General features: G+C 35.1%; 1 protein-coding gene across 1 annotated transcript in view; it reads left to right on the top strand.

Annotated features, from left to right (window-relative positions):
- Positions 1–8,504, top strand: part of LOC118205830 (17-beta-hydroxysteroid dehydrogenase type 6-like) — a 75,487-nt gene extending 66,983 nt beyond the window's left edge. The window contains exon 5 of the mRNA XM_085813263.1: positions 5,422–8,504. Within this exon, the coding sequence (XP_085669389.1) occupies positions 5,422–5,785 (364 nt within the window). The 3' untranslated portion in view covers positions 5,786–8,504. The remainder of the gene's footprint in view (positions 1–5,421) is intronic.
- The last annotated feature ends 4,897 nt before the right edge of the window (positions 8,505–13,401 follow it).

Below are 13,401 nucleotides of genomic sequence, written 5' to 3'. Positions count from 1 at the left end.
GAATTGCTCGCAGCATCGTTTCACGACTTTGGAGACAATTTCAAACTACAGAAACAGCTATCCGGGGGTTTAGTAGTGGTCGTCCACGAGGAACCACACCCGAAGATGACCGGTATATTACCTTACAGGCCAGAAGAAACAGGCGGCAGACAGCGGGAGAAATCGCTAGACACACGACACAGGCGACTGGACGACCGATATCGCGTTTTACCGTGGCCAGAAGACTGCACGCGGTGGTGGTCTGTTTGCACGACGCCCTGTACGGTGTGTACCTCTAACGCCTGCCCATCGGAGAAGGCGTTCGCTGTGGTGCCGGGAACACCGGAATTGGAGAGACAATGAATGGGGACGAGTACTCTTTACAGATGAGAGCAGATTGAGTCTGAGTAGCGATTCTCATCGCATACTCATCTGGAGAGAGCAGGGAAGCCGCAATCATCCCTCGAACATCATTGAAAGGGACAGGTATGGAGGTGGCGGTGTTCTCGTTTGGGGAGGCATCCTGCTTGGTAGTCGTACAGACCTTCATATCTTCGACGCAGGTTCAGTCAACGGGACCCGTTATTGTAACAAGATTCTTCTTCCATATGTGCGTCTTTTTAGAGGCGCTATGGGTCCGCAGTTCCTTTTCATGGACGACAATGCACCATGTCATCGCACAGTAGCTGCCGAACAGCTCTTAGAGAGTGAAGATATTGAACGTATGGATTGGCCGCACGATCTCCGGATCTCAATCCCATCGAGCATGTATGGGATTTTCTAGGCAGACGCTTGGCAGCTCGTACCTTACCACCAGTAACGATTCCGGAGCTTCGATTGACGCTGCAAGACGAATGGGCAGCAATGCCTCAACAACTCATTGACACTCTCATTATCAGCATCGGCAGACGCTGTGAAACCTGCCTAGCAGTCAGGGAAGATCATATCCCCTATTAAAGACCGGATGTTTCTTGCTGGACACCCATCACAGGGATGTTTCGGCCTTCAGTCGCATGCTACTTTTTCAATAAAGCTTCTTTTTATCCCTCTGATTTCTCTTTTAGTAAGTGTTGCTTACATTACTCATGTCCTTACGTATTGGGGATCTTACGGTATTAAATGTGTTGATTTGGAAAGCTTTTGTACAAAGTTATATTGAAAAAACCGTCTCGTCCTTAATTTTTTCACACCAGTGTATTTGTTGTGGATTAACGAACTAAGCTATTTGAAAGCAGTAGATCCATTTCTAAAGAATTTTCATGTCTTACTTTTGAATCGCATCGATTTAAATAATTAAAATGAATTTAATTCATTATCTCTCTAATTAAAAATATTCAACATTTTCACAGAATGACGTTATATAACTTTTATTATTTATTTCAAATTCTATAAAACTTTAATGAATTTTCGATGAACAAACTCAACGATTTGAGAGGGAATGGTTAAAACACTGTACGGAGTAAAATATTTTTATATCCAGCGCGAGACTGTCTATCAGAAATTCTTAAGATATGCTGTTTTTAAATATTTTGTGATTCTGTAGTTGAATCGATTTTTACTTCCTTGTACGAAGTAAAAAGGAAGTATTGTAATCGCGAAAAGTTTCAGGCAGCATATTTCAACGAAAATATCCCATTTTGACCTCTTTCAAATGCAATTTAACGATGTATTTTTGTGATATCTATATGTAAGGACAGAATAAAACACTCTTTTCCCCCCAAAAAATTATAAAACTGCTTTAAAATGAATTCTGAAGAGAATTTTTCGTGGCATCTGTACGAACGTATGTACGTACGTACGTGCGTACGTACGTATCTCGCATAACTCAAAAACGAGTAGCCTCAGAACGTTGAAATTTTGCATATTGGACTGCTATAACATGTAGATTGCACCTCGTATTTTGGTTGCAATCGGCCGCACCAAACGTATATAAATATTTATATATATATATATCCACTCTGTTTCCCGGCTCAGTGATCTCAGTATCTTTACTCTTATATGTTTGTAAATTGTACATTTTTTGCTTTAAAAATAATTGAATTATGTTGTTCTTATCTTTCGGTTAAGGTTTTTGTGCCTTTAGTAAATCTGTATGCAATGTTTTTAGAATTATCAACAATTTTAAAATTGTTTAAGTGCCGCTAAGCCTAATAATATATTTGATGGCGGCCATTGCTCTTGTTTACATTTGAAACAGCAGGATAGCGCATTTGTTGCCAATCTAGAGAAACTTAGCTTCGCAACAACAAAGATAACTCCTTCATTTATTATTTAAATTATGCTTAATCCTTTCTGGAATTTTTTCGAGGAAATAAGCGTTTAAGATTTACTTCGTAATTTTTAATACAGATATTTTGAGTTTTTATGTAGTTTTGCCTTGTCGCGAAGTGAAAACTGAATTAATTGAATGAGAAATACTCAATCGTCTGTCAAAAACTGTTTCTTTTTTGTTTTGTTTGCTTAATTTCTTTTATACATAGTTCAAGCTTTATCATAGTATTTGAATAGAACATGTGGCAACGATTAGATAATTCTTTAAATGATTTAAATGATATAAATTGTGTGCATTCTGAGTTATAATATGAACGAAATGTAATACTGTTAAGAAACCTAGCGCCAGAGTGTCGCTATGGTAAACAAAGTGAATTTTAAAGAATGCATTTATTCTATTGTGTTTTATGCGCTGTCGGCGAAGTAGGTTTAATTCAATCTAATAAGTTTAAATGAAATGCAAGAAAAAATGCTTATAATTTAATATTCCGTACAAGGAAGTCATGTGGTGTACATATCAGATTTTGTTTTAATAATTGTATTGAGTTTTATAATTCTTTAACTGTATTTAACTGACATCAAGATGTTTGTTTATGTTACCGGCTGGCATTCTCTAGAATATGTTGATAATGTATAAACAATAATGTAATGTGAGGGTATTCCAATAAGAATCAAATGATTTTAAAATGAAATGAGAAACATGGTTAAAATGTTATTATTGTCACTAATATTTATTTTTATTTAGTATACTTTGACTATTCATCATCGCTAAATACACCCTTCAATAACATTAATTTTGGAGGAAAAAAAAAATGTTCTACTCACATGAAACTCAGTTCTGATTCATTGGGTATGTTAACAAATAGAATTGTCGTTTTTGGTTTGAAAACAATCGTAAGAGATTCACAATATCCGGTGTACGGTGTGATATGATAATCACATAATATATTAACATATTAATGATAATATTTCAGATTTCTTAACCTTTTATGCAGAATCTGATATACACTCTTTTGCAAAAAATCGAATCACCATGAATGAAGTGGTTGTTTTTGATGAAGTTGAATATGTGTATAGCTCATGCACAGATAGTAAAATGATTAAAAATTCAAGGTCATGGTACCTGTTCACGGCTCACAATCACCCATTAAGTGTTAAAATTAGTTGTTGGTCGAACCGCCCCTGGCGGCAATGCATTCTTGAATTCGTCGATGCAAGGAGTGGTAGAGGTTTCTTATGTCATCCTGCGAAGCATTCTGCCAGACATTCATCAGTTATCGCTCCAGATCTGCGATATTTTGTGGTGCCCTAATCTGGCGGCCTATCAGGTACCTAGACATGCTCGATTGGTGAAAGGCCTGTTGACCTTGCTGGCCAAGGAAGAGTATCAATATAGATGTGGCACAGTGGCAACATCGGACAATTTTTTCCCTCCAAGACGAGAGAGAAGACGCAATTAGAGTAACTGATGAGCGATACGGATTCATGATAGCAAATTTTCTGCGGCCAGATTATGGAGGGCAGTGATTTAGGAGACATGTAGTTCCAACATTTCACACCGCAAGTTGGTTTTCCAGTTCTCGCTACGTATTTTTCAACATCCCTCCATCCATCTTGCCACATTCTGTCTTCTGTAGTACATAAACTAATGTAAGAAAGACTCAGTCTCTGATATGTTCTTCATTCCGATTCATGACAGAATCAAAAACTCCATCGCTAGCAATAGTTTGCCTCTTCTTCTAAGGACAAAGTCTTGCTACCAATGCGGAGGACTACATCCATACGAACACTTAAACCTCCTTTCTTGGGCGATTTAGTTTCAAGGTATTCTAAAATGCATTTAGCTTTTTTCTTTCATCGATGCCATTTCGTAACTAACTATTCCTCGCTACCCTTAACTACATGGTAAAAATACTATAGTAAAAGGACTAAGTAATGATAAAAATTTCGCATTTGTAGCTTCGTGTAAAATGTTTATAATCAGGGAAATATAATTCTGTCATCCTACCTATTTGTTTAAATTTCTGCAAATTTCAAGGTTATAAACGGCTGATTTTTATTAGCTAATTAAGTTTAACTCAACCGCCGATACCCGACCCTTGTACACGATGGGCTGTTTGTATTAATTGTGGGTGCAAACTTTCTTGTGCTCAAAAACTTAATAAGCGGAGGATACTGTAATTTTTATCAGTGGTTATTTTCAAATTGGTAAGACAAATAACGCCAGGACTGCAGTTTGGTTATAAAAGTTACTTATCCAAAACTTGAAGCATTTCACTACATTATGAAGTTCATTCAGATTTGATACAAATTCACAATTGCTTGGCAGTTTTTACGAAGGAAGTTTAAATGCATTTTAGAACGTTTTAAAACAATAATGCATAATTAGTGAAAGTTCCCAAACTATTTATTAAGATCCTTAATAACTTCAGATCTTGTCAACTAAGTTTTCCCCCGTGATTTTCCTTGTATCTACAGTTCAGGTGTATTAATCCTCAGCAACTGTATGTATGCTTGATCACGGTGAAGAATAAAACAGATTAACGCTCTATGGGCAGTACTGTTTAAAACAACTTTAGTCCCATTACACTGTAAATGCATTATATTTTTAGTCCAAAGGGGCTTTGTCTCTGAAGGACTATTGTTTTCGTTTTGCGATTTCGCTTTGGTTCACTACAAATGCCCGTTTCACTTTTCAAACTGTTGCCACCAAATGTTAGAGTCCTGCATTATATTTGAAGAAATAGAGCCATCGAATTTTGAATGACGTAATCCTCCTACGAATATGGGCATGCGGAAGCCCAAATTTGGAATTTGGTTTATTATCGATTTCATATTTTGTAAATCTTTAACGAATTATTGATTAACAAACTCAAGGATTTCAAAGCGATCAATGGCAACGTTGTACAGAAAAAATTTTTTTATCTCCATCGCGTGAGACTGCGTATCGGAAATCCTAAATATCTGCTCAATTTAAAACTGTTTTGCGATATTGCTCTTCAACTGAATTTTATGTTTTAAGTGAGAGGAACGTGATATTTAATAAATAAAGGTAACAGACAAAATGTTAAAAAAAGTCCCTTTGGACGCAATTTAAAATTTGAAACCTTTCAGGTTTCTTTTAATAAAAAATTTTTATGTTTTCTTTATTTATTGCTTCATTTCTTTCAGGACTCCTATATACGACAGCGCTCTAAAGCATATCGATGAAACAGTTGCCTCTGTGGAGAACCATGTAAGAGCTGATTATGGCAAGACATTTTTAAATTGTTTAAAGCAATGGGTTGCGTCTGCTCGCATTATGAGTTCCAGCAAAGTAAATATCGTCACAGATGCTCTGGAATCTGCAGTAGCTCTGGAATACCCGGATGCAGTATACAAACCTTGCCGGAATCTCGGAGTACGAATGATGTGGTACATTTTGGAGAACTTCCCAAGAAGCACTGTCGACTGGCTTATGCGCTGCGCATTTTCTTTAGGGTTATGGGTATTACGGCACCGAAAGAAGCTGAAAATATCTCATAATAGTGATTAAAAAAAGATAAAATACTTGACCTTTTGTTTAATTCCATAGGATTATATTGAAAATTTATTTATATATTATCATTGCTGACAAAAAAATGCACTCAATTGAAATGACGAAAGAAAGTTTGAAAATGTTTCTTTGCTGATCGTATACTTTACAGATACCTAACATTTGCATCAAAATTAAATGACAATACAATTCTCTAAATTAAATTTAGAATTAAAATTCGCAACAGATATGCCACGTATTTTAAAAAAGATGGCGGATTAGATTTAAAAGACAAAATAGTTCACCGAAACAACCAATTCATTCAATGACATTCAGTATCCCAGTATGATTGAAAGCCAAAAGTCAAGGCGCTGAAAGACGTGTGAGGGTAAAAAAAAATCTTTAATTACAAATAAATTTCAGTAATTTCACAAAAGAGTGACCGCTAATCATAATGAATGCCACACAACGGCGATAAGGTGCGTACACGATATATACTGGAGTATATCTGGTACACTGTGAACGGCTACAGCAACGAATGAAATTCTAGAGACGATTTTCTCACAAGATTTAGAGCAATCTTTTGAGTTCTTCCTACAAAACGAAACCGAGACTCGACATAAAGGAAGATTCCATGGCATGGAATCACATCGTTCAAAAGTCTGAAATGGTTTGAACGTTGACATCAAGATAGCTTCTTCGTTTTTGTCAAAAATGGCCTGGTGGTGTATCCTAATAGAATAGTATATGCCTCTGGATGTTTTCAGTAGTATAACTATTATAATTATCGTAAGATTTCATGACCGAAAATATCATACTTCATACTATTGAAATTGTATGACGTATGATATGAATCAAGCATACTAACATAGACGACGATTCATGTCCAGATTTTTATGTAGAAGTGCTGCTGTTACTACAGATGTCTGCTTCCACGTACATGTGCATTATGTGTGCATTGGTACCCAATCGCGTTTGAACTTTACTTCATACAGAAGAAGAACAGTTGCCAAAACATTCAGCTGGGCTGTACTCTGTTGCAGAAATGAGCGAAGTCCACACTACGAAGATAATCCGAAACAGTCAAAGTTTGTCCTTTTTGAAACTGATATGGATGCTTTATCACGAAATTCTTGTTCCCTCGTGTATTGTTGCACATCAGTGCTACGCCCCTCATTTTTCTTATATGTCCCTCACAGAAGATCTACCGCGCATAGAAAACTGTTCTTCCATAAGCAGTGTTTTCCCACCGAATGACCTTCATTATCATTCGTTTCTGCTGTCGGCATCATTCTTTTTGACATTCAGTATCATTCTTGAACGATCAGCATCCGACTAGGTAGTGAGGAAAGGATCCAGAATCTTATAGCTGGTGATGCAATAGTGATGAAATACTTTAGGGTTGGGAAACCGGTCTATTCGGAAATGCTGCGTGTTCAATCGTTGCTCTTTGCTTCTCTGGTTTGCTGCTCCGATTTTTAATTGATTTAGAAGTTTAAGCTTAGAATGATAGTGTGTACAAAAAAAGGCGCTTTTATGATTGGTGGTGAGAAATACCTTTACATTTTGTTCTTAAACATGTACTCTGTGGCCACAGGTAATCGCTTCGGTGTGCTCTACGAGTTTTTGAAGTATGCACCATTATTTTGGACAACCTTGTATTTACTTTCATGTTCTTCTATGAAAGGAATGTCACTCATTTGATCGATATTTCATTAATGGTTTAAATATCGAGGGCGATATAAGTGCAGCATCAAAGAGAGTTTCATACAATCTATTCAAAACCACAACCTTTATTTACAATACAAACATCCAGTTAATTTTGCCAATTCACATATTGATGATAATTACGTCAAAGTGACGATATGCCTACCAAATCGTTTGTACCATGATCTGTAGACCAGTAATCTCCTCTGCATAAACAAAAATTTTTGTTAAAAATTCATGTGCTTTTAGGTGTGGGTTCATGTGGATCATGTAGTATTCCTTCACGGATTTAACCAATGTACTAAATGGAATGGATAATTTGGCTATAGCAATGCTAAGCATTCTATTCCCAGTGCCGATCCTAAACCTGACCATGTGCAAATTAAAATTGCCCCCCCTCTTTTACAGAAATATGATATATTATTTGATAATTATTTGGCTGCCCACGTGCTTTGCACCATCTTGCGCCCCGCTAGGATTAACCCTGCCTGTTCTTTGGACCAAAAAAACATATCTTTTATTTGGCTCTACGAGAAACGATCTTCTCATGCAGGTTATCTGCCTAAGAGAAGGCAGACTTCGTGAACTTTCCTGAAGACTAAACGACACAGCTTCGAATTCACGTTACACACTAGAAGAATCACGAAAATATCTATTCAATTAACCAGGTTTTGAATCTGAGTCAAATTAGCAATGTTCAGGTGTCTTATTTACTCAGCCATTAGTGGGTTCAAATGGAATGAAATGGAAATGAAATTTCTTCCTATGTTGCTATATTTATGGAACGCCACGTAACAAACAGCTGAAGGTAAAATTTTAAGTTTAAAAAATGATCGCCTGTTTACTTCTGACTTGTATAAATAAATAAATACAACATAAAATAAGATGTGTCTAGTTTTTAATTTGTAAGAATTATGTGAATTTTAACGGCCAGAAGATGTCGCTTCATCTTGTTACGTCAATATCTGTTTACATTTATCAGTTTAGTTGTAGACCAAAAGAGATAGATAAATAAATATTTATTTGAATGTAAGTTAGTTTGTGCTTGTGTTTACAAATAAATAGTTGAAAGTCGACAACTTGTTAGTTAGTTACTATAACTTCGGCGTTAACAGTTATGTTGAATACTCAATTTAATGTTATATCACAGAAATTATAATTAATTTAATAAATACATCACACGAATATTTATAGATGTTTCTTAACAACTTGGTGAGCTATTGCTTTTAAATTATTAATAAAATGGTTTTGGTTTGGTTTATTTAATTATGGCAAAGCACACTAGGGCTATCTGCCTAAGGGGAGGGATGCCTTCGTGGAGGACTTTCTTAGGGAAACTGGCTCGTATACACGTTACACATGGGGAAAACCACGAAAACACCCATGCAGCCAGCCCGTTCGCGGGATTCGAACCTCGGACCGAACTACCAGTGTTCAGCGACTTTACCGCTCGGCCGCTGGTGAGCATTAATAAAATGAAAAAAAGTTAAATAAAAAAATATTTATTTATCCAGTCCTGGTAGTTTAAAACAAAAATGTTAATAGAAACAAACTATTGATTAAAAAATAATGGATATAACGTACCTGAAAAAGGGATGGTAAATGTTGTAGGTCCAGTATAGACGTTTTGGAAAAACTTTCATTAAAGCATATGGGATAATTATCAGCTCTGGTTGAAGCGACAATTTTCAAGAACTGAACTTAATAGAAAATTATCATTTTATATCTATCCAAGACAGATTTATCCTTGAAACTTAGAAAATGAGTCTGCAAATGATTTTTTTTTTTTTTTTTTTTGTTTTTTTGTTTTTGTTTTTGTTCTACGGATGTATATAGATCCGTAGATTTAATTGCGAAGAATCTACAGTTATGCACTAAAAGTTATAGTATGTATAGTTAGTTGTTCTATATATTACTCTATAGAAAACACAATACCATATACTGGTAAGAACAAAAGAATTAAACATATACCACTAAAATAAACATTAAACTAATGGGGCTGTTATTAAGTTAATATTATATACATGGTACAAAGATTGCTAAATTACACTGCTTAAGTCATTCTTAGTATGGTAGTCAAAAACAAGTTTAAGTTTTTCATGGTAGCGATAGTTTAAATTAGGACATGCAGTGTCTGACAGTTGTTATAGAATACTTACTGTTTCCAGAAATAACACCAAAACATTTACGTGTACTGTAAATAGTGAGGATGAAAATGAAAATTAAGAAAACGTTTCATTTACTTATTCATTACATTCATTACATTGTAAATTCATATCTTAGATGAATTTACAGTGGATTTAACTGTTTTATATAATTAACTATGGCTTAATTACTCTTCACTCATCCTACATGCTTCATTTCAACTTTTGTTTTAAAGGAATACTTTATTTCCCAACTTTATATCAGATTACTAACGAAATATGATCGACAGGAATCTAGGCCCCGAAGAAGTGTACTGATCATTTTGTTTTCAGAGGAAAACATCATGCAACCAAATTGAATGAAATCAAATTCAGACATCCATAGATGAATACTTAGATTATTGTCTCGTTGGAATTTAATATTATTTTTCAGGTTAAAATTGTGTGCTAGTGATTTCAGGTTTAATTTTAAAATGTTCAATATATTTCTTCTGATACATTACATTAATTTTACACTTAAGGTTACATTTTCAATGGACAGCATGTGCAGGGTTTTTACTTCCTCCCCTTGCATTTCTTCAACATTGACACTGATTTCTCCCTCTAACGCATGAGCGCTAAGAACTCGCAAAAATTTATAAAGTTGTTTCATGCGATTTGTTTAAAGTACTTGCAAGAAAATGCAAAAGGTTTTTTCTTTTAAAATTTAAGACACCAGAGGTATACAATAGGTAAACATAATTATTAAATTAAATAAACTCAATAATATAATATGGCAAAAAATAAATCAACTTAATATAATACGTCAAGATATAATATAGTCACGTAAAGAAAAATATGTATTGACTACGAAACGTCTCAACGTCGAAACGGCCACGGCGAATAGGCCCATTTCCTCCGCGGGATTCTCAAAAAGAACTTGTAGAGATTTATATTTATTTTAACTAATAATTTAAAGTTTTATTTTAAACTTTCCTATAAGCCTTTATTCCCCTAATTGTCAGTGCCAGAATAGGTGAATGATGTAGCGCGCGTGAACGAACGCTAATTTTCTACTTTGAAGGAAGTAGTAAAAAACCGAGTTTCGGTAGAAGAGAGAGAGTTAGACTCTAGCCGCTGTCTCTGCCGTAGGTACGCTTGCTTATTACTGGTTCAAGTGGCTTAATTGCATTGATCTGCTGCCACTAGCTTGGGAGGTGGTTTAAGTTACAGGACCTCGCTGAGTCCTGTAGTCTAGGTCTATCGTTTGTTAATATCTTCAAATTTTAGTTTAATTACGTGATTTTCAGTTACCGCCTAAGCAGAGGCGAAGTTTGTTAGCGTCGAGTTGACGCATTGTAAATTTTCAAAAGATTTAATAAAGAATATTTTAATTCTTCTCTTGTGTAGTTCCCTGCTACTCCAATTTCAGATAGAAGTTCACCCATCTGGACTCTACAAACTCTTCCCTTCTGTTTTACAATTTGGTTTTCACCCTCTCTCCGTCATAGATATTAATGTTATTCTAACGCTATGTATGTATTTTGATTTATTAAAAGAATTTATTCTTTAGAAATAAGTGTTTAATAATCTTCTCTAAAAGCCCAAACTCGCGACTCCGGATATAAGACGAACATGTTTTTAATAGTTGGAACATGATGATACTATTGTTTCAAGCGCAAGCAACTGAAATCAACAGAAATTCCGTTAAAGTGCTACTTTTCTGGAAAGATAACGCAGGAATATGGTTTCGACAAACTGAAAGGCAGTTCACTAACAGTGAGATAACTGCAGATGCCACGAAATATGATATTGCGGTAGTTGACATTAAGACCGACATCTTAGGTCAGGAAAGTGAAGTATTTGATACTTCTCCAGTTTTTGATGCATATGACACTCTTAAAAACATTAATTGAAGTTTTTTCCGACTCTGAAGAACAAAAATTACAAAAATATTTGAGAGATATCTATTTAGGCTACAGATGTCCATCTGTTTTACTCCGATAAATACAAGAATTAGCTGAACCTCTTATCGGAACTGAATTATTAAAATCCTCGTGGCTTCAACGACTTGCACCCAAGATCCAAGCCATACGAACCTCTTCTGATATCAAACTCAAAAAGTCAGCAGCTATGGCTGACAAATCTCAGACATCACAACTCAGCTTTATGCCATAGAAGTCAAATCGGAAGTAACTAATTATACTGTTATAAGCGATGTTTTAAATAATTTGCAGAAACAAATATCTGATTTAAATAAAAAAGTAGATAAATTTTATCTTTGTATTTATATGGTCGCTCGAATTCTAGATCTAGATTCTTGCCCACGAATAAGCAAAACAAAAAAGTATCCATGTGTTGGTACCACGCCACTCATGGTGAAAATTCGGTTAAAAGCAACAACTATTGCAATTTTAAAAGGGAAAGCTAAAATTCCAAGCGTGTATGACGACGAATACCATAGGCCAAAATAATTGTCTCCTCCTTGTATACGAAAAAGTGTTAAGAAAACACTTTTTGGTATACATAGGAGCTGATTTGTTCGTCTTAGGTCCTACTCCACAAGGCTGTTTTAAACCAATATCTTTGCTCAATTTAGTTGCAGCAAACGGTACAAAAATCGATGTCTGTTGGAAAAGTCTAATAAATTGAGACATAGGTCTAATTTTTCAATCGAATTTTATTATTGGTAATGTTTCGTGACAAATTTTGAGAACACACGTTTTAAGTAATTATGGCATTGTTGTAAAGTTGAAATCCAAAAAATTAATTAACATCATGATTAACGTTGCGTCAGATGGAAAGATATCCAGAGATATATTGTACCTAAAATTACAATTCTCAAACCATTGCATGTATTTAATGATTTATTTAAAATATATGATTTTCTCTTTGAAGATGTTTTATTCAAGGCCTTTTTTCTGGTATTTATTTTTGATTAAGAATGGACCGCATAAATAAACTCCTGTTGAATTAAGAATTTCATCAGAAGTTAATCTTTAATTTCGAAATTGCTTGTTTTTTTTTTAACAATGTCTAGGATTGGTCTTATAGCTTCAGCACAAGTTTATAAATGTCATAATGCTACAGAACACGATATTTAAGCCTTTACAATACTATATTTTCCCACCAGCGGCGGAGCGGTAAAAGTCGCTGAACACTGGTAGTTCGGTCTGAGGTTAGAATCTGCTGGCGTGGGTGTTTTCGTGGTTTTCCCCATGTATAATTCGTACACGAGCCAGTTACTCTTAGAAAGTCTTCCACGAAGGCGTTTCTCCCATTAGGCATATAGCCTTCGAGTGTTTTAACTTTATCAAATAAGCCAAATCATAACACTGTATTCAAATGGTAAAGTTTTATTCCCTCTACACAGAACACCAGCTCCTTAGTCCAACCAATGGATTGAGAAACCATAAAAACATTCAAAACCTTTTATGTCAGACATGTTTATATCCCTTCAAATAAAGCAATAGACGAAGAAAAGCACTAATGGCACTTTGGAAGCAATTCAGCATAAACACTGCATAAAAATGATTGAACTCGCATGGAAACAAGTGAATTTATCAGCAATGAATGCGTGCTTCAGTTCTGACCAGAAGTTAACAACAATTTTAAAGATTTCCATCATTAGAAAATGAAACCATAGAAATTGCACGAATTGCGAAAGCAACAGCCGGCGACGGATTTTCAGATATGGAAGTAGGAGAAATCAAAGAATTCATTGAGAGTAACGATCGTAAAATGAAAAATGAAAATAGCATGGATAATAACACCAGCCTGTAGTGAAATAATGATACTGAAGGAGGT

This window comes from Stegodyphus dumicola, chromosome 3 (assembly GCF_044657685.1).
Source record: "Stegodyphus dumicola isolate Sdum_Otavi_A_Nest chromosome 3, ASM4465768v1".
Lineage (NCBI taxonomy): Eukaryota > Metazoa > Arthropoda > Arachnida > Araneae > Eresidae > Stegodyphus > Stegodyphus dumicola.
Note: the sequence above shows the minus strand (reverse complement) of the source record. Positions and strands in the feature narration are given on the sequence as shown.